General features: G+C 38.7%; 1 protein-coding gene across 1 annotated transcript; it reads right to left on the bottom strand.

The window, feature by feature from the left end:
- Nucleotides 1-6,017: 6,017 nt before the first annotated feature.
- Nucleotides 6,018-6,814, bottom strand: LOC130463328 (uncharacterized mitochondrial protein AtMg00810-like). The gene is made up of 3 exons (XM_056832424.1): nucleotides 6,727-6,814; nucleotides 6,352-6,420; nucleotides 6,018-6,235 (listed from the first exon to the last, which is right to left on the bottom strand). The coding sequence occupies exons 1-3, from the start codon at nucleotides 6,812-6,814 to the stop codon at nucleotides 6,018-6,020; spliced, it is 375 nt and encodes a 124-aa protein (XP_056688402.1).
- Between the last annotated feature and the right edge of the window lie 15,687 nt (nucleotides 6,815-22,501).

Genomic DNA, 22,501 nt, shown 5'->3' on the forward strand with positions numbered 1-22,501 from the left:
TTCAAATTAATGGTACGCAGACCATATTTTCTATCCTATTTGGGCCATACTAGTCACTTCATAACCTGCAAAACAGTACATATACAATATATACCATTCACCCATTCATTATCATGAATGGCCCACATAGCTGGTTAGTAAAACACATTATGCATCACATAAACATTTGCAGCAATTAATCAAGGGCACCAATAATCTACAAATTATTCAGTCCTTATTAATTCTAATCAAGTTGTTTTAACCTTAAGGATTTGTAGACCTAATCAAGAGTTTATGACTAAAAAGGGCTCCCACTTAAACCAATAAATTCATATGCTTTACTAATTTTAAACATAAAAATGTATTTCTAGTCTAACCGGAAACATACAAATTTAATTAAAATTTAAAGCTCATATAAATTTATAATTGAATCCAAAAAGTTTAATTTAATTTCAGTCGTATTTAAATTAATTCATGATTTTAATTTTAGTAAAATAATTAGAATAAATAAAATTTATTATAATTACAATATTCAAAATTAAAATCCAAGAAAATAATTTAAATTATCAATTTTAAAATTAATTAAAATTACGTAAACTGAAAATTTCAAATTAAAATTTCAAGACGATCTAATCGCAACGCAACAATCCCACGCAACGCACGCCCATGGGCCACACGCACACAGCCATCGCTGGCCATGTGCGCGCAGCCCATGCGCTGCCTCGCATTGCAGCTGCTCATCGCAAGGCATCACGCGAGCTGGTGCTCGCTGCGCGCGCCAGCGCTCGACGCACGAGCATGCTGCCGCAGCCCATCGCTGGGCGCAGCGCTCGTCGCACGTCGCAATAGCGAGCTGCTTGCCATCGCTGGGCGCAGCGCTTGTCGCACGTCGCAACAAGCACTCACACGCCATCGCTGGGCGCAGCGCTCGTCGCACTTCGCAACAAGCACTCGCACGCCATCGCTGGGCGCAGCGCTCGTCGCACGTCGCAACAAGCGCTCGCACGCCATCGCTGGGCGCAGCGCTCGTCGCACGCACAATAGCGCTCGCTGCGCGCGAGCGATCGATGCTTGGGGCGTAGCACTCGTGGCGCGCGAGGCTCCGCACGCTTGCGCGAGGCAGTGCGCTCTGTGGCGCAGCTCGCTTGCTGCCCATACGCGACTGCTCGTGCCTTGCTCTCGCCCTCGCCCATTCGCCCATCGCACACAGCCCACGACACAAGGCAGGGCTGCTGCCTTGTGCTCGTGCACCATGGCCTTGCTCATTGCATTCGTACCGCATGGGCGACGAGCTCCCTTGCTCGTCGTCACATGCCCGCACTATACAACACTCCTTAAGGGTAACACGTAGCGTCCATTGCTTTGTGCGTGCAAGTTATATGAGCGAATCGTATAAAAATTTAAAATTTATATTCAAAATTAATGACAAATTAATAAATAAAATTAATTTCATAATTTTAGGGCGAAAAATCGAAAATTTATTATTCAATTGATTTCCGATTAACATGGATTCAAGTCTAGGTCATAAAAATTTAAAATTTAACATAAATTTACAATTTTTATGGTGGTTTTTAATCATAGGTGTCTAATTAAATTATAACTAATTATGAAAATCAAATTAATTCTAAATTATTCCAATTTTCAACAAATTAATCATAATTACAAATTAGATTGCATAATTAACAAGGCTAGGCATTCAAACTTGTTAAACATATACAGTAGGTCAATCAAAAATTCAAGATTTATCAACAAGAATCGCAAATATTTAATTTAACATCTTAATTTTACGAAATTTTGCATTCGAAAAACTAAAACCTCCGAAAAGTCATAATTAGGCTTCGAATTTGAGAATTCTGGGTTCGGCCGAAAATTACCATTTTTGTCAAAATTTTAGAATGCCTTTTACATGCGGAATTGACACAAAAATCACTCGATTTGGATGAGTAACGAAGAAACTGCCGACAAACTGCGTACGTATAATTAAATAAACGCAATTTGCAATTAATTAACAATTACGAAAATTAATCACCCCTTTTAATTCTTGCAAATTTGTAATATTTAACCATGTTCATGAAATTTAGATTATGAAAATAATAAGAGGCTCGTGATACCACTGTTAGGTTATGATACATATGACAATTCATAAATCATGCGGAAAAACCATAAAGCCAGGAAAACATATTATTTACACATAATCATTTAGCATAGTTTAGATGCATACTCTTTGTTGCGTGCCTTCCCTAGCTGCGCCCGAACCGAACAAGAACAAGTCTTTAGGACTCCAAGTGTCGTCCCTCCGTAGATAGTCCACAGCACGTCCGGATCCGCCTTAAGCTTGACCAACTAGGATCGCCCTTAAGGTACTTAGAATTTTCAGCACATATAGGCAATTGTATGACTGAATTTTTGCTCTCAAAAATCACTTTGAATACTTGAATACTCGATATAAATTGTGAGCATTGATCACCTATTTATAGGGCATGGGTATCGGATATTAGAATCCTACTAGGAAACGATTTAGTGAATCTGAATTAATCTAAAATTCAATCACTTAATTTATCTAGTAGACTTAGGGAATCAATCTTTATACGAATCCTAACCGATCAAGGTTTCGTACGCAAGCACAAACACTCACGCAGGCGCAGCAGCCCACGAGGGGCGCCGTGCGCGCGCGCCCTGAGCCCAGGCACAGCAAGTGCTCGCAGCCCACGAGGGGGGCGCGCCTGCTGGCCTTGCTCTCGCGTTTGGGCTTTGCTTGCTTTGGTCGCGCGCGGGCTTTGCTAGGCGTTGGGCCTAGCTTCGTGCTAGGCCTTGCGTCTAGCAAGCTCGTCCGATGTTTATTCGTACGATACGCTTCCGATTAAATTCCCGGTTCCGGAATTCATTTCCGATACGAACAATATTTAATATTTCCGATTCCGGAATCAATTTCCGTTTCGAACAAATATTTAATATTTCCGTTTTTGGAATTATTTTCCGATTCCGATAATATTTCCGATTCTGACAATATTTCCGTTTCCGGCAATATTTCCGATTCCGGCAATATTTCCATTTCCGATAATATTTTCCGATACGTACCATGTTTCCGTTTCCGGCAACATCTACGACTTGGATAATATTTATATTTCCGATACGATCCATATTTCCGTTTCCGGTAATATCATCGTTTCCGGAGTATTCATTTCTTGCCTGTGACGATCTCAGCTCCCACTGAAACCAATATCCGTCGATTTCGAATATCCATAGATGGAGTATTTAATGCCATTAAATACTTGATCCGTTTACGTACTATTTATGTGACCCTACGGGTTCAGTCAAGAGTAAGCTGTGGATTAATATAATTAATTCCACTTGAACTGAAGCGGCCTCTAGTCAGGCATTCAGCTCCCTTGATCTCACTGAATTATTAACTTGTTAATTAATACTGAACCGCATTTATTAGACTTAACATTGAATGCATACTTGGACCAAGGGCATTATTTCCTTCACTTCCGACCTTTGTGCATATAGTCGTATTAATGTGAAAGTAGTTGTTTATCAATGCAAGTTATGACATGACACATTTCGAGTCGACTACTAGGTTGAGTGTATGTTTTTCTAGACACACGAGTGTTGTGAGTTTGGAAGGGCATTGTTTCACTTATATGTTGGGAGGAGAACGAACGGGTACATCTTTTACCCGCCACATAAATGAGTGACGAGTGTGTGAGCACTAGTCTTGAATTCCATTGTGTACTTGTGGTTCGCTTTGCGTGACGATTGTTAGGGAGGAATTGTGGTTGGGTGGATTTGATTGGTTGACATTGATGCATGCTCGTTAGATTTTGCCTTGAATTATGTCTTTCATTTTGAAATATGTTGGGGTTGAAGTTGGTCTTGTATTCACCGATGATTTCCTTGCTTAGGGACAAGCAAGGATCTAGCTTGGGGGAGTTTGATATGTGTGTTTTATATAGAGTTTTACCCCCGTTCCTTAGCACTTTTATGCATCAAATGAGCTCTTAGGAGCCGTTTTTAGTACAAATCTGTGCTATTGAGTGTGCCTTGAGTTTTGGGATTAATTGGTGAGAAATTGGTCTTTTTAGACCCGTTTCATGTTGATTTAGGCCACTACATGAGCCCGAAGTAGTTCGGGACCATTATCGTCGACTTTCGGGAGCCTTAGATGCTTACGGTTAAGCCCCGGGAGTTAGACTCGGTGATATGGGCGAAGGATGATGATGATTGAAAATCGCCCTTTGAGCTGAGGGAGAAATGAGAAGATCGGCGAATTAAAAGGGAATTGCAGTTGTCAATGCGCGCCCGATCGGGCGCACATCGCCCGGTCCGGATCGGTCGGCCAAACTTCGTGTTTTCTGAGCCTTTCGCAAACCGCCCGATCGGGCCGACTATCGAGCAGTTCACCCGATCGGGCGAAGCGCCGCCCGATCGGGCGAAGCGCCGCCCGATCGGGCGACGCCAACCTCCAACGTATTTCGCGAGTTTTATTTCCTGCTTTTGGCTTGTATTTTGGGCAAACTATAAATACTAGCCCTTTTATTTTTGGTAGATATCTATTATTCTAGTATTGAACACTTAGTTATATTTTAGTTTTCTCTCTAAATTGTTCAAAAAATACTTATTTTTAATTTCAATCAAAGTTTCAATTTTTAGTTCATCCTTTCGTTCTTCATTTAGGTATTGGTTTCTATTTTGCTTTATTTATTGCTTTTGATCATGTTTTCCATTATATTAATTGCTTTGTTATTTGTTATCATGAGTGAGTAGTTTAATTTCTAGGGTTTAGGGGATCCATGAATGCATGATTGGGATTAATTGTGGACATGATTAGTTGATTAATTAATTGTAATTTCTATAGCTTATTATTATTGCTCGTCAATTCTGTTCGGCCGGACTATTTTGATTTGAGTTTGATTAACCTTAGATTATACACCGAGAGGTATAAGTCTGATGTTTCTGGTCTGTGGCTATTAGATAGGAATTATTTCTAGTACATAGCGAGAGCTTGCTAGTTATTTTATCCTAACGAATTCATAAGATTCGAGAGATGCATGTTTTCCTAGTTATGATTGTTAATTGATTGTTGTTGTCCGTTGTCCGATCCCGGTCTGCATTTGTGGTGAACTGTTGCCCTAGATTCCCTTAATATTGTTATATTGCATTTTGATTATTGCCTTAGCTTAACCTACAAACCAATTCAAACCTCTTGTTACCAATAGTCTAGATTAGTTAATTAATAGTAGAAAGAACATTGTTTCCTGTGGATTCGATCCTGACTTCCCTTGCTACCTAGCTAGTGAACTTAGGTTTATTTTGATAAGGTGATACGACTTCAGCCTGTCAAGTCCCTAGAAAGATATCCTAGAAAAGACATCTAACACAAGATGACAAAATGTCATAAAAGATCACATGATCCTAGGTTGATTGCTGACTGCTTGCTGGCTGCTTCTTTGATTCTTCCGCTTGGGCCTTCCACTTGGACTGAATTACTGGCCTTATTCAACACTCCCCGTCAAGCTTAGAGTGAGGAGGATCGAACTCCAAGCTTGGATAAAAGATGATGGTGCTGAGATGTTGGCAACAATTTAGTGAGACATCTACAACTTGTTCAGAGGAAGTAACATAGCATGGACTAATGATTCCTTCAATAGTCTTCTCTCTGATGAAATGACAGTCAATATCCACATGCTTGGTCCGCTCATGGTGGACTGGATTTGCTGCAATGGCCAGTGCTGCTTGGTTATCACACATAATTGGTGTAGTGCCCATGTTCTTGAAGCTAAGATCTTGTAAGAGATGTTGTAGCCACATGACTTCACATATTGTCAAGGCCATGGACCTATATCCAGCTTCAACACTACTTCTAGATACAACACTTTGTCTCTTGGATTTCCAAGATATAGGAGATTGTCCCAACAGAATACAAAAACCTGAAGTTGATCTCCTTGTAGTTTGACACCCTGCCCAGTCACTGTCACAAAATGCAGTTAGATGTGCACTGGATTTGCTAGCAAGTAATATCCCTTGACCAGTGCCCCTCATAGATATCCGAGTACCCTTTTAGATGCTTGAAGATGAACAGAAGTAGGAGCATGCATAAACTTGCTGAGCACATGCACTGTGTATGCAATATCAGGTCTGGTAATTGTAAGATAAATGAGCTTTCCAACCAGCTGTTCATACATTTCAGGATGACTAAGAGGTTCACCGACACCAGCAGTGAGTTTTTGATGACTATCCATAGGCAACTTTAGACCTTTGTAGTGAGACAATACATAATCTTGTAAGAGATCAAGAATATATTTCTTTTGTGACCGAAAAAATCCATCTTCTGTTCTTTCAACTTCTTTTCCCAAAAATATCTCAGCTCACCCATGTCCTTCATGTGAAACTGACTTGACAGAAATGTTTTTGCTGCATTGATTTCAGTCAAATTGTTTCCTGCAACAATGAGATCATCCACATAGACAAGTATGACTGTGAAGTGTGATCCTACTTCTTTAGTAAACATTGAGTAGTCAGATTAATTTGACTGGGTGAAACCATATGACTTCAAAGCTGAACTTAGTTTGGCAAACCACTGCCAGGTGCTTGTTTGAGTCCATAAAGAGACTCGAGAAGTTTGCAAACTCTCCTTGTTCTTGATGTTTCTGTCAACATCTCCCCCCTCTTTTCTCACTTGAATCTTGCTTCTTGTTCCAACATATCCTGGTGTCATCTTCATATATACAATCTACTGTAAATCACCATGCAAAAAGACATTTTTAACATCCATTTGTTGAACATACCAGTTTTCAATAGATGCCACAGCAAATAAAGACCTAACAGTGGCCATTTTTGCCACTGGAGCAAACGTTTCCTCCTAGTCAATTCCATAGTTCTGCCTATTTCCAACGGAAACAAGTCTAGACTTATATTTATCAAGATTTCCATCCTTGTCATACTTAGTTCTGTACACCCATTTAGATCTTATGGCTGTTTTTCCAGGTGGAAAGTCAGTTATTTCCCAAGTTTGGTTTTCTACAAGAGCATCAAGCTCTTCATTCATGGCTTTCACCCAATTGTGGTTTTTTGTGGCTTCTTTGAAGTGAGTTGGGTTAGGATTGTTTGTGATTTTGGCTAGGAAGCAAAAGAATTGAGGAGTGAGGTGAGTAATGGTGGTTTTTTGGATTTGGTGAGGTTGGAATACAAAAACATTGTTAGATGTGTGGTAGTCTTTATACCAAGAGGGCGTTTTGCGTGGTCTTGAGGATTTTCTAGTGGTAGGTTGTGTTTGAGGTTCAGGTTAAGGTAACACTCCAATCTCACTTTGTTCAGATTTTTCTTCTCTTTCAGACAGCTCATCTCCAGTTTCAATATCTTCACAGTTGCCAGAGGCAATTTGTGAAGTTTTCTCACTAGGAGCATGATTGTAGGATGCAATGTGAGGTTTGAAGAGCTTATATGGGATTATATTTTCATAGAATCTGATATCACTGCTTACAAAATGCACATTGGTTTGCAAATTTAGAAGTTTATAACCCTTTTGTGTATGAGGGTATCCAAGAAAAACACATGGTACACCTCTTTCACTGAATTTATCAACAACTATACTTTGATTACTTTCCATTGCTAAACAACCAAACACTTTCATATGAGAATATTTAGGTTCAGTTTTGTGTAATACCTCAAATGGTGACTTGTGGTTGAGAAGGGGTATAGGCAACCTGTTGGTAATGTATACAGCAGCAAGCACACACTCACCCCAAAACTGCAGTGGCAAACCAGCTTGAAACCTCAGAGACCTAGCCATCTCAAGTATATTCTTGTGTTTTCTCTCCACCCTTCCATTATGTTGTGCTCTATTCACACAAGATGTCTGATGTATGATTCCAAGTTTGGAGAAGAAAGGTCTGCATTTGTCATCATCAAATTCCAAGGCATTATCTGATCTCAACACCTTTATATGCTTGTTAAACTGATTTCTGAACATATTAGAGAACATTTCAATGGCTTCAAATGCATCTGATGTAAGTTTGAGCAAATGCACCCAAGTAGTTCTAGAATGATCATCCACAACAGTGAGAAAATATCTATGATTTCCCTTTGTACAGACTTTGTAGGGTCCCCAAATGTCAATGTGAACAAGGCCAAACACTTCCTTAGCCCTGTTATTGCTCACAATGTAAGGAAGCTTAGTAAATTTGGCTAGAGGACAGGTTAAGCAAGTATCAAACTTCACCTTGTTAAACCCTTTTAAATTGTTTATCTTCTGAATTTTCTCAATTGGTGCATGACCCAACCTCTGGTGCCACAGAGTTTTTTCTTTCAACAGAGGAGCATCACTCACTACTGAGGGGATTTTCATGATCTCTATTGTATTTGCACTTATTTTTCCTACTTTTTCTTTTTTGACTTTCTTCTTGAGCTCATCCACAACAGTCTCCATAGGTTCATTTACTAGGTAGTAAAGACCATTTACTGCTTTCCCAACTCCTCTAATTGGCTGACTGTGTATGTCTTGAATAAGACAATAAGTGGAGTAGATATCTACTTTGCACCCATTGTCTTAAGCCAATTAATTTCTGAACTTAGAGTAGACTGTGTTTGAATTCTGGCACATACAACACATTCTTGAGTTGCATATCATTTTTCTGACACACCAATCCACTGTGTTATATTGTGGAAGTCAGTAGGCAGATTGATTTGAGCCTCATTTCCCATTCTTAAAGCTTTAGTCAGATTCTCAAGACTTCCAGTCATGTGATCTGATGCCCCTGAATCTATTATCCATTCATTTCTTATTGTCCTTGCATAATGACAACTCACCATACATGCATAATTAGCATCTATTTCTTCATCTGTGATTGATCCTCCATTTTCATTTTTCTGTGAAGGAAGTGGAAGAAATTTCATGAGAATTTCAAGTTCCTTAGCTGAGAAGGGTGAGTTTACTGATTGTGAACTAGATTCACTAGATCCTTATGCCTGTGCATCCATTCTTCCACCTCTTCCATTTCTACCTCCACCTCTTGTCCATTTTCCACCTCTTGTGTTATATGGACTGAACACCTTTGCCTTTCCTTTTTGATCTCCTTGACCTCTGGGATGCCAACTAGGGTATTCTACCACAGTCCAACATTTCTCCTTGAGATGACCTCCCTTACCACAAGCTGAGCATTTTATGTTTATTCCTTTCTAAACATAGCAGTAACCTCAGTGTCCTCTTTCATAGGTCTGAGAACTTCTCTCTATGACTCTTCTTGTTGCAAAATACTACATGCTATCTCAACAGAAGGTAAGGTAGGAATCATGAATATGTTGCTTCTTTGAGGTCCAAACACCTCATCCAGTCCATTCAAAAATTGGAACAACTTTTGTTCCTCTTGTTGATGATTCAAAGCTTGTATGAATGCATTAATTTCTGTTGTAAGACTAGTAATTGTTGGGAGAGAGTTCAGATTCTCTAACTCTTGCCACATTGTTCTCATTTCAGTATAGTATTCAGAAATCAGTTTCCCTTTCTGTTTTGTTTCATATATTTCTTTGTTCAACTTATATTTTCTTGACCCATTTGTCACCGTGTATGTTTGCTGCAATTGTTTCCAGATCTGTTCACATCTATTCACAAACATGACAGACTTTGGACTTAGACACATTTGCTATTATCCAAGATATCACCATACTATTACAAGTATCCCAAGCTTACTATTTTACTTCATCTGTAGGATCAATCTTTACTAAACCAGTAACAAATCCTAACTTTCTTTTAGAAGCTAGACTGATTTCCATAGACCTTTGCCAAGATCTAAAGTTTGCTGACCCTACTAATTTTTCTATAGCAATAGCACTGCTTCCATCAGAAGGATGCAAATACAAGGGACTCGTTGGTTCTATTCTTGTAACCATTTTCAAGCTGATGAAATAAGCAGTTCAAAAAATGATGCTTTATAAATAAAAAGTTATACTTTTATACTAGTTACTCTATGTATCATGCTGAAATAATAAGAACAATAAGAGAATGAGCTAATTTAGTCGAACCTAGCTCTGATACCATGAAGACTTTGTTCATCATTTCAGCAAGAAAGAGTTAAGCAACCATCATTTGTTTTTTATTCATTTGATTTTTTAGAATAGTGTGTTGTTGTTACTGAAGGAAATAATGCCCTTGTTCCAAGTATGCATTTAATACTAAGTCTAATAAATGCGGTTCAGTATTAATTAACAAGTTAATAATTCAGTGAGATCAAGTGAACCGAATGCCTAGCTAGAGGCCGCTTCAGTTCAAGTGGAATTAATAATATTAATCCACAACTTACTCTTGACTGAACCCGTTGGGTCACACAAATAGTACGTAAACATATCAAGTTTTTAAGTGAATATATTATTCATTAAGTACTCCATTTATGAACATTCAGAAACAACAGATCTCGGTTCCAGTGGGAGCAAAAATCGTCAAAAAGCAAAATAAAGAATACTCCGGAAATGATGATATTTCCGGAAACGGAAATATGGTTCATGACGGAAATATAAATATTATCAAAGTCATAGATGTTGCCGGAAACAGAAACATGGTTCGTATCGAAAAATATTATCGGAAATAGAAATATTGCCGGAATCGTAAATATTGCCGGAAACGAAAATATTACCGGAATCGAAAATATTGTCGGAAAAGGAAATTATTTCCGGAATCGGAAATATTAACGGAAACGTAAATATTTGTTCGAAATGGAAATGAATTCCGGAACCGGAAGCTCGACGAGCGACAAGCCGGCAAGCGAGTCGGCCCATCGCGCGACGAGCAAGGCAGCAGCCATGGGGCCACGCCAAGCCACAAGCAAGGCAACAGCCTCATGGACCGCGCCAAGCCACAAGCAAGGCAGCAACCTCATGGGCCGCGCCAAGCTGTGGCAAGGCAGCAGCTCATGGGCCGCGCAAAGCCTGCGGCAAGGCAGCAGCGCATGGGCTGTGCCCAGCCTGCGAGCATCGTTTGCAAGGCCTGCAGAGGCATGGGCCGATGTAGCATGCACACCCACGTGACCCATCGTGGCTGCGTTGGGTTGTTGGTCTTGGGCTCCAAGAATTATCCGATTGCTTAATTTCCAAGTAACCTTGGATTAAGTATTCCTAGTTTTACTAGAATTCAAATAATTAAGAGTTTAATTAATATTGCAATTCTAATTGAATAAGAATTTCAATCCTAGTAGGTTTGGTAATTCTATTCCTAGTAAAACTCAAATTCCTTATTTCCTACACTATAAATATAAGGCTAGGGCCTTATAATTATAACACATCAATTGAATTAAAATCATATTCTTTATTCCCATTGTGTTCAAGGGAGAACATAATACAAGCCTTCCCGAGTACATAAAACCTTAAGTAAAATCCTAGTTGGTTGAACCTAAGGCGGATCCGAACGTGCTGTGGATTTTCTACGAAGGGGCAACGTTTGGGGCTCTGAAGACTTGTTCTTGTTCGGTTCGGGAGCAGGTAGGGAAGGCACGCATCACATTTTATGTCACCTAAATTATGCTAATTGACTATGTGGCAATTAATTTGTATTCTACCTTTATGGTTTTTCTGCATGAATTATATGGTTGTATTATTCATAACCTAACAGTGGTATCACGAGCCTCTAATTAATTCCATAATGAATTATAGTTAACATGGATTAAATTTTATAAATTTGCAATGAATTAAAGGGGTGATTAATTTCGTGGATTAATTGATTGCAAATTCGTGCGATTATTTGATTATATGTTCGCAGGATTTTTCGGCAGTTTTGTCAATAATGGTCGAAATCTTACGTTTTTATAGTGAATTTCGCATGTAAACGACGTTTTAAAATTTTGACAAAATTCAAAGATTTGATGCTGAACCCGGAATTCCAAAATTCGAAGCCTAACAATGAATTTTCGGAGGTTTTAGTTTTTCGAATGCAAAATTTGTAATTTTTATGATGTTAAATTAAATATTTGCAAATCTTGTATGTAAATCTTGAATCTATGATTGACCTACTGTATATATTTAACAATTTTAAGGTCTAATCTTGTTAATTATACAACCTAATTTGTAATTATAATTAATTCGTTGAATTTCAAATAATTTATAATTTGTTTCGAATTTCATAGTTAATTGATAATTTAATTAGGATCCTATGATAAAAACTACCATAAAATTTGTTAAAATTGAAAAGTTTTAAAATTTTATGACCTAGTTTTAATCCCTAAGAATATATGTAATCGGAAATTAATTTGAATAATAAATTTTTGATTTTTCGCCTAAATTTAGTGAAATTAATATGATCGGTTATTAATTTGTCGTTAAATGTAAATATAAAAGTTATTAATTTTATAAATCGGTCACAATTCTTGCACGCACGGAGCAATGGAAGCTAAGTGTTACCCTTAAGGGATGTTTCATAGTGCGGGCATGCGATGACGAGCAAGGTAGCTCGTCGCCCATGCGGTACGAGGCAGCGAGCAAGCACGAGCATGCGCGCGCGGGCACGGGCATATGTGGTGTGTGCTGTGCGGGTGATCGAGTAGGGCGACAATGCGTCGTAGCGCAAGGCAAGAGGCAGGCCAGCAGCACAACGAGGAAGGGAGCTCGCGTGCCGCCGCGCCAAGCCCCCTGCTTAGCGCACAGCAGCAAGCACAGCAAGAGTTGTTGCGTTGCTAGCTGTGGTGCTTCACTCGGCCAGCAACAAAGCAGGCCATGGGCGCTGCACTTGTGCACGCGGCCCATGGGCGTTGCGGCGTGGTTTGCTTGGGCGAGGCGTGGGCTTGGGCCTACGTCCTTGCCTTGGCACGTTGGGTCGTTCGTTTAATTTTTCGGTTGAAAACGATTTTAATTAAATTTAATTTCGTAATTTAATTTTTTCTCGAAATTTAATTTTTATTAATTTAATTATTATAAATTATTTTAATAAAATTAAAACCTTGATAAAATTATAATTAATTAATTTTAATCAACTGAAAATAATATTAAGGGATTTAAAAATTATTTTATATGAGCTTTAAATTTTAATTAAATTTGTAAGTTTCCAGTTGGACTAGGAAATACAATTTTATGTTTAAAATTTGTAAATCATGTAAATTCTTGGTTTTAGTGGGAGCTTTTAGTCATTAAACTCTTGATTAGGTCTACATTCCTCTAAGGTTAAAACAACTCGATTAGAACTAATAAGGTTGAATGATTTGTAGATTGTTGGAACCTTTGATTAGACGTTGCTGCAAATGTTTATGTGATGCATGATTTTTCTACTAACTTGCTATGTGGGTCATTCATTGATAAATGAATGGATGAATGGTATATTGTAAATGTACTGTTTTGCAGGTTATGGAAATTGACTAGTATGGCCCAAATAGGATAGTAAATATGGTCTGCGTACCATTAATTTGAATGTAAAATTGGTCTTATGCACCAAAGTTTTTATTTAAATATGGTTTGCGTACCATCAAGTAGTTGTAATTATTTTTAATTATAGCATATCCTATTTGAAGAAAATGGCGCCTCCCTTGGTGAAATTCAAGACGGAGTTTCCAATCCATTTTCAAAGACAGAATTTGAAGTTGAAGCTTCAAGATGAAGTCGGGCCATACTAGATCACATTTAAATCTTATGCATGCTTTAAGTTATTTATTGCTTTAAATATGTCTTAATAATGCATGAGATTATGGCTTGATTATGTTGCATGATTAAGGATTTTAGTTCACTTAAAATCTAACCAGCATAGTAAGAGCCTTAAGTTCCAAACTTTAAAAATTGAGTTAAAAGGTGCCTTTCCAAAATAACACTTACTTGGATAACCTTTACGTCAATCTAAGTAATAGTTTTCCGCCATAGCAAGGTGTTACTTGTTTATTCTAAAGGGGTAAGGTACACAAATAGTTGTGAATACATGTTAGTTTTGGTGAAACTCAACGATATAAGTAAGGAGTCCTTTTTTGTTGTGGCAAACGGGATAGGTTTACCTAATAAGTTCCTAGACGTATCTATCAACCAAGAGTAGTTTCTAGACTATTAGCAAAGGATTTGCTTACCTAAAATATTTTAGAATTGAGACTAAATACATAATGTGCTTTATTCTTCAATGATTTAAGGATCTTGGATTCATTTTATTCACACATGTTGGAACACAAAACTCGAATAAAATGCTTAATAGATATTGAATTATGCATGTATGCTAGAATTAAAGTTTACTAAGAGAAACTATGAATGGTTATTTATTTGTTTATTCTTTTCAATTGTAGTTTTAACTATGGCAAACAACAATCAAAACATCATCAAAGGTTCTGAACTTATGATCAAGTTGAGCCTAACAAGTTTTCTTGAATGGCAAGATAAGCTGGTTGAAGTAGTAAAACTCAATGGCATTGAGTATGCACTGTTCTACCCCATACATGACTCCTGAAAGACACGCCGCCTGGGATGCGGATCTCCAGAAGGTCATGAGTCTCATGCTGAGCAACATCTCTAACGATTGGCATAGAAGTTTTGTAGCTTACGAACCATATATGCTTCTCGGGCATCTAAGGGATATCTGTTGTGGAAGCACGGAAGAAAGAGACCTAAATTTCCATGAGTTGATTGAATCAATGAAAGGGATAAAGGTTGATCTTCATAACAGATGTTTCAGGCAAGAAGTCCAGGAAACACATGCTCAAGTCCTTCGCTCTAAACAAAGAGTTGGTAAACCACTTAGGGATCATGTAAACTACATGTTATCATTATTTGATCACTTGAGTCTGCTAGGTTCACCAATAAGCAAAAGGATGGTTGTCTCCGTCTTACTCAATTCACTTCATAAAGGATCTAGACGCTTCAGGCAGTACTACATGAGTGAACAAAGAGAAGAAACAATCGGTGAGTTTGTTCGGCTAGTCAAAAATGCTGAAATAGTACTCGACTGTGAAGCCAAAGATTTACTCAAGGCTAAAGGGAGACCTTTCAAGAAAGGTGGAAAGTCCAAGGGCAATGCTGACTCAGTTTCCAAAAAGAAGACAAAGCAGCACAAGTCCACATCAAGCTGTCTTTGTTGTGATGGAATCGGCCATTACAAAAGAGAATGTCCCAAATATAAGGAAGATCAGAAGAACGGAACTGTGTTCCATCTTCAGGCATTTTCGTTATAGACTGTATACTTGAAAATTCAACTTCTTGGGTATTAGATACAGGTTGTGTCTCACACTTATGTTCCAATTCACAGGGACTAAGAAGAAGTAGAAGGTTAAGCAAGGGTGAAGTCGACCTATGAGTGGGAAATTGAGCAAGGATTGTTGCATTAGCTGTAGGAACTTATTATTTGTCGTTGCCCTCTGGGCTAGTTTTGGAACTGGATCGAAGAATGTTTCCATGTTCCAAGTCTTACTAAAAACATCATTTCTGTTTCTTGCTTATGCTAAGGAATTTAGCTTTTTAATAAAACACAATAGTTGCTGGTTTTATTTTAAAGAGATGTTTTATGGATCTGCTAAATTAGTCAATGGACTTTATGTGCTAGATCACGACAAACAAGTTTATAACATAAATACCAAAAAGGCCAAAAAGAATGATTCAGATCTCACCTATCTGTGGCATTGTCGATTAGGCCATATTAACATGAAGCGCATGGAAAGACTTCAACAGGAAGGAATTCTAGAACCATTTGACTTAGAGGGTTATGAAAATGCGTATCATGCTTACTTGGAAAAATGACAAAGCAACCTTTCTCTAAAGTTGGAGAAAGAGAAACTGATCTATTGGGTTTAATCCATACAGATGTGTGTGGACCAATGAGTTCAAATGCTAGAGGTGGTTTCAGCTACTTTATCACTTTCACTGATGACTTCAGTAGATATGGTTATTTATACCTAATGAAGCATAAGTCTGAATCCATTGACAAATTCAAGGAATTTCAAAGTGAAGTAGAGAATCAATTAGGCAAGAAGATTAAAACACTGCGGTCTGATAAAGGCGGTGAATATCTGAGCTATTAATTTGATGACCATCTGAAAGAATGTGAAATCTTGTCAGAATTGACTCCTCCCAGAACACCTCAACGGAACGGTGTATCATAACGGAGGAACAGGACCTTGCTAGATATGGTTCGATCAATGATGGGTCAGGCCGCACTTCTAATAGAATTTTGGGGACATGCATTAAACACAGCTGCACTAACACTAAATAGAGCTCCGTCTAAAGCTGTCGAATAGACTCCATATGAGTTATGGTTTGGAAAGCCTCCAAATGTGTCTTTTCTTAAGATTTGGGGTTGTGAAGTATACGTCAAACGATTAATTTCAGACAAACTTCAACCGAAGTCTGACAAATGTATCCTTGTGGGCTACCCAAAGGAAACAAAGGGGTATTACTTCTACAATACATCTGAGAACAAGGTGTTTGTTGCTCGAGATGGTATCTTTTTGGAAAGAGATCACATTTCCAAAATGACAAGTGGGAGAAAAGTAGACCTCGAAGAAATTCGAGTCGAACAACAAACTCTAGAGAATGCTCAAGATGACATTCAGGTTGAAACTCCAAGATCTTTAGAAGTATCTGGTGACAATCAAGAACCAACTAGAAATGTAACCACGTAGATCGCAGAGTTATAGGTCTCAACCGGAAAGATACATAGGTATTTTGACGAATGAGAGGCATGAAATTCTATTGTTAGAAAGCGATGAACCTGCGACTTACAAACAAGATATGACGAGCCCTAGCTCCAAGCAATGGAAAGAATCCATGCAATCTGAATTAGACTCCATTTCTGAAAACCAAGTTTGGGATTCGGTCAATTTCCAGATGGCTACCAAGCCATAGGAAGCAAATGGGTTTTCAAACTGAAAAAAGACAAGGATGGGAAACTAGAAGTTTTCAAAGCTAGATTGGTTGCAAAAGGATACAGGCAAGTCCACGTTGTGGATTATGATGAAACCTTTTCACCAGTTGCAATGCTAAAGTCTATTCGGATAATGTTAGCAGTCGCTGCATATTACGATTACGAAATATGGCAGATGGATGTCAAAACCGCTTTCTTAAACGGCGTTTTAACATAAACTGTGTTTATGACACAACCTGGGGGTTTTGAGGATCCAAAGAATGCTAAAAAGGTATGCACTCTTAAGAAGTCCATCTATGGATTAAAGCAAGCATCAAGGAGCTGGAATATACGTTTTCATGAAGCAGACAGTAACTTTGGCTTCATCAAGAACGCAGACGAATCTTGTGTATACAAGAAGGTCAGTGGGAGCAAAACTGCTTTTCTAGTATTATATGTCGACGACATATTACTTATCGGAAATGAAATTCCTATGTTGAACTCTTTCAAGGTTTGGCTAGGGAAAGGTTTTTCGATGAAGGATCTAGGAAAAGCACAGTACATACTGGGCATCAAGATCTACAGAGATAGATCTAAAAGGATGATTGGACTTAGTCCAAGAACTTATATCAATAAGATTCTTGAAAGGTTCAAGATGGCAGACTCCAAGCGAGGCTAACTACCCATGTCTCATGGAATGACTCTAAGCAAGACTCGGTGCCCAAAAACACTGGATGAGCGTAGACGAATGAGTGGGATTCCATATGAATCATTGATTGGTTCAATAATGTATGCTATGATATGTACTCTCCCGGATGTTGCGTACGCACTCAATGCTACGTGCAGATACCAGTCAGACCCAGGAGATGCACATTGGACTGCTGCCAAGAATATTCTGAAGTACCTGAAAAGGCACAAAGATGATTTCCTGGTCTATGGTGGAAATGATAAATTAATTGTTAAAGGCTATACGGACGGAAGTTTGCAAACCGACAAAGATGATTTCAGATCACAGTTTGGGTTTGTCTTCTGCCTCAACGGAGGTGCCGTAAGCTGGAAAAGTGCTAAATAGAGCACCATTGCAGATTCTACAACTGAAGTGGAGTACATTGCTGCACATGAAGCAGCAAAGGAAGCTATTTGGCTAAGGAAGTTCATAGGTGAACTTGGTGTAGTCCCCTCCATTAAAGGACCAATAGTTCTATATTGTGACAATAATGGAGCTATTGCACAGGCAAAGGAGCCTAGACACCACCAGAGAGTCAAGCATGTACTTCGTAGATTTCACCTTCTACGAGAGTTCGTGGAAAGAAAAGAAGTCGAGATAAGAAAGATTGGAACTGACGACAACATCTCAGATCCATTAACTAAACCTCTACCGCAAGCGAAGCACAACTCGCACACTGCAGCTATGGGAATCAAGCATGTTGGAGAATGGCTTTGATGTCCTAAATGAATGTTTTAAAGTTTTAGAGTTTAAATACTTTGTAAAACGTTTTGGTTAACCATTCATATAAATGAATAGAATTCATTTTTCCATTTGATTTTGTAAAACGTTTTGGTTAACCATTCATATAATGATGAGTCCTTTCAATTTGACGATATATTCAAGATAGACTGTCAGGACCAGTCCTGTGACTAAGAAATGTCTATCAAGTGAACTTGGATGTCAAAAGTTGAAAATGGTCCCTGGTCGGAAGTTTTCTATAAAGGTGGACGCATAGAAAACGCTAGACGACTAGAATGCAAGATGACTAATAGTTATGTTTCTTGAACTATGTGGACATGGCAATGTCGCAATCATTTGCATAGATACTTACTTGAAAAGATTAGTATCGGAAAGACCTATGAAACTTTACTGTAAGAGATGAAAATTTGTCATAAGTAAATTTCATTACATTATTAGACACTAATCCTCAATACCTGAGTGATTTAAGATTACTTGTTTGAGAACTGGTTACTTTGACGTTGTCAAGCGTCGCACCGTAAAAGGAGACTATAGCGGCAACGCTCAGGTAATCACCTACAAACGAAGTCTAACCTCAAGATCACAAGATTGGGATTGTCCTCCCATATATCGGGATGAGATGTTAAAAGTTGTACAAGGCCACTCGGAGAGCTAGAAACTGAAAAATGCATGGTCGTGCTTAGATGAATCATAGGCTATGATTATCTGTTTATTTGATCAGTTGAACTCTGAAACCGAGAAATACCTCTGGACATAATAAGGATGACTACTCTTACCTTATGTTCATGAGTATGCTTCAAGCGACAAAGGAATTAGGAAATGCAAACTTAACCCTAAGGACAAGTGGGAGACTGAAGGAAATAATGCCCTTGTTCCAAGTATGCATTTAATGCTAAGTCTAATAAATGCGGTTCAGTATTAATTAGCAAGTTAATAATTCATTGAGATCAAGTGAACTGAATGTCTAGCTAGAGGCCCCTTCAGTTCAAGTGGAATTAATAATATTAATCCACAACCTACTCTTGACTGAACCGTAGGGTCACACAAATAGTACGTGGACGGATCAAGTATTTAAGTGAATATATTATTCATTAAGTACTCCATTTATGAACATTCGGAAAAGACGGATCTCGGTTCCAGTGGGAGCTGAAATCGTCAAAAGGCAAAATAAAGAATACTGCGGAACTGATGATATTGCCGGAAACGAAAATATGGTTCATGATGGAAATATAAATATTATCCAAGTCATAGATGTTGCCGGAAACGGAAACATGGCTCGTAACGGAAAATATTATCGGAAATAAAATATTTCCGGAACCGGAAATATTGCGGGAAACGGAAATATTACCGGAATCGGAACTATTGTTGGAAAAGGAAATTATTTCCGGAATCGGAAATATTAACGGAAACGTAAATATTTGTTCGAAACCGAAATGAATTCCGGAATTGAAAAACGAATCAAAAGCTCGACGAGCGACAAGCCGGCAAGCGAGCCGACCCATCGCTCGACGAGCAAGGCAGCAACCATGGGGCCGCGCCAAGCCACAAGCAAGGCAGTAGCCTCATGGGTCGCGCCAAGCTGCAGCAAGGCAGCAGCTCATGGGCCGCACCAAGCTGCGGCAAGGCAGCAGCTCATGGGTCGCGCCAAGCCTACGGCAAGGCAGCAGCGCATGGGTTGCGCCCAGCCTGCAAGCATCGTGTGCAAGGCTTGCCGAGGCATGGGCCGAGGCAGCACGCACACCCACGTGGCCCATCGTGGCTGCGTAGGGTTGTTTGTCTTTGGATCCAAGAAATATCCGATTTCTTAATTTCCAAGTAACCTTGGATTAAGTATTCCTAGTTTTACTAGAATTCAAATAATTAAGAGTTTAATTACTATTGCAATTCTAGTTGAATAAGAATTTCAATCCTAGTAGGTTTGGTAATTCTATTCCTAGTAAAACTCAAATTCCTTATTTCCTACACTATAAATATAAGGCTAGGGCCTCATAATTATAACAAATCAATTTAATTGAAATCATATTCTTTATTCCCATTGTGTTAAAGGGAGAACATAATACAAGCCTACCCGAATACATAAAACCTTAAGTAAAATCCTAGTTGGTTGAACCTAAGGCGGATCCAAACGTGCTGTGGACTTTCTACAGAGGGGCAACGTTTGGGGCTCTAAAGACTTGTTCTTGTTCGGTTCGGGAGCAGCTAGGGAAGGCATGCATCACATTGTATGTCACCTAAATTATGCTAATTGACATGTGGCAATTAATTTGGATTCTGGCTTTATGGTTTTTCTACATGAATTAAATTGTTGTATTATTCATAACCTAACAGTTACAAGTGCTCCCTTATATAATGGAGACACCAAAATTAGTTAAACTAGCTAACCAACCAATAGAAAGCTTACACTAGTCCCTAGAAAGATATCCTAAAAATGACAACTAACACAAGATGACAAAATGTCATAAAAGATCACATGATCCTAGGTTGATTGCTGACTGCTTCTTTGATTCTTCTACTTGGGCCTTCAACTTGGACTGAATTACTGGCCTCATTCAACATGCTTAAATTGTTGTATTGAAACAACCGACCTATTATGCTTACTTTGATTACGTTCACACGTGAATTGCTTACTCTGCTGCAATTATTGGAGTTTGATGAGCCCATAGTCAGATTTGTCCTTGTAACACATGTTGGATGTATGTGAAGCTTCATTTTGTGTTGCTAAAGTTGGTTGTGAGTTGCAAAATACTATTCCTAGAGTAATCTACCCTTTATCTCTGAAAATGCCTTCAAAACAGCTTTTAATACATTGTCTATGTCTGTTGGAAAGAAGATTAGTTGCAATCATCAAATAATCCCATGTGTACAACCTGTTGTTGCGTGAGACCAACAAGGTTTTTCTTGTATGGACATGTACATATATGGATGATTGGCCAAACCCCCTCCCCCACCCAATAACCTCTCCTCTCCATAGAGTGGAAAATTAGGCATCTGATATGAATCGACATACATGTATGAATTTAGAAGGGAGTGGAAGCTGAATTTGATTCATTATTCTGCAGAATTGAACTATGGAATGATAATACAAGATTCCGAGAGGCTTTCTCCCTCCCAAAAGTAACCAAAGCTAAAATAAACTAACACCAAAACGCCCGCCTGGTCCAGAGCTCGGTGGTTAGAGCGCCAGGCTCTAGCAGGAGGGATCCGTGTTCGATGCGAATGGCACCTCTAGGGCATGGTATAGCATCCTGCTAGGCACCAAGACTTGTCTGCTTGTGTGTGGTTGTGGGGTCTCCCCCATAGGCCTCCCGTGTAAGTGGGGTTCCCCGTCATCAAAAATAAATAAAAGCCTTAAAACTAATACTTTATATTCATTAGGCCTTCTCTCTCACTAATCTGCTCCTTTTGTAGAGCTATCACCCAATTAACTATATTCTTCTTCTTCAAGCCATTACTGACTGAAAAAAAAGTGATACTACCTAACCCCCCAGTCCATTTCCGATAGAGTCAAAGATACATTTGTTCTTTTGACTGTGGGATGCAACGGACTAAATCAAAATGGTTCTTAAAACCTCTTCGGTTCCTTTCCATGAAGTAGAAGATGGTCGTCCCGTTGTCGTCCCGTTATCGCTTTTGGGTCAATTGGAAACAACCTCTCTACAATGGTAGGGGTAAGGTTGCGTACACCCGACCCCCCTTTACCCCCCTTCTTGCGGGAGCCTCTTTGAGGGAATGAGGTAATGATAATGATAATGACTACCTAACCCACCCACCACCCCCCCCCCCCGGATGATTCTTTGCAGCATACCACCTCAACCAACTAGGATTCTCAAGATCAAGAAATCTATACTATTGTTAAGTTTAGTTTACTAAGGTGTTTAACAAAATTTTATATTGAATCACCCTTACATAAATAAAATATAAAAATAAATTATGCACAAATATTTATCTCATGTTATATGTAGGTTATCAAGATTAGTTCTCAAATTACATATAGTCACCGGTATCACCCGGAGCAATAACTAGTTTAAACTGAAATCTGCTTATATTTTTTTTTTAATTTTCGTGAGATTTTCTATTTGATCTTTATCTGAATTTGTATACAAAAACTTCATATTTTGACTGTCGATTCATTGTAGCCTTTATTTCAGGAATAACGAATCATGGAATCCTAAGATGACTACAAGGTGCAGATCAAATTTCAACACTACAAGAATTTGTATCTTTAATGACAACCTAATTATGACGGGTCAAAAATCCCGTCGCAAAAGCCTTTT

The sequence above is a fragment of the Spinacia oleracea genome, chromosome 6 (genome assembly GCF_020520425.1).
Source record: "Spinacia oleracea cultivar Varoflay chromosome 6, BTI_SOV_V1, whole genome shotgun sequence".
Lineage (NCBI taxonomy): Eukaryota > Viridiplantae > Streptophyta > Magnoliopsida > Caryophyllales > Amaranthaceae > Spinacia > Spinacia oleracea.

Bases quoted from the DNA above. Each gene is read 5' to 3' on its own strand.
- LOC130463328 (XM_056832424.1), bottom strand. From the start codon at position 6,814: ATGGCCACTGTTAGGTCTTTATTTGCTGTGGCATCTATTGAAAACTGG. The intron at 6,421-6,726 runs GTGATTTACAGT...TCATTGTTGCAG, and splicing joins TAAAAATGTCTTTTTGCATG to GAAACAATTTGACTGAAATC. The intron at 6,236-6,351 runs GTGAGCTGAGAT...CTCACTACAAAG, and splicing joins GTTTCACATGAAGGACATGG to GTCTAAAGTTGCCTATGGAT.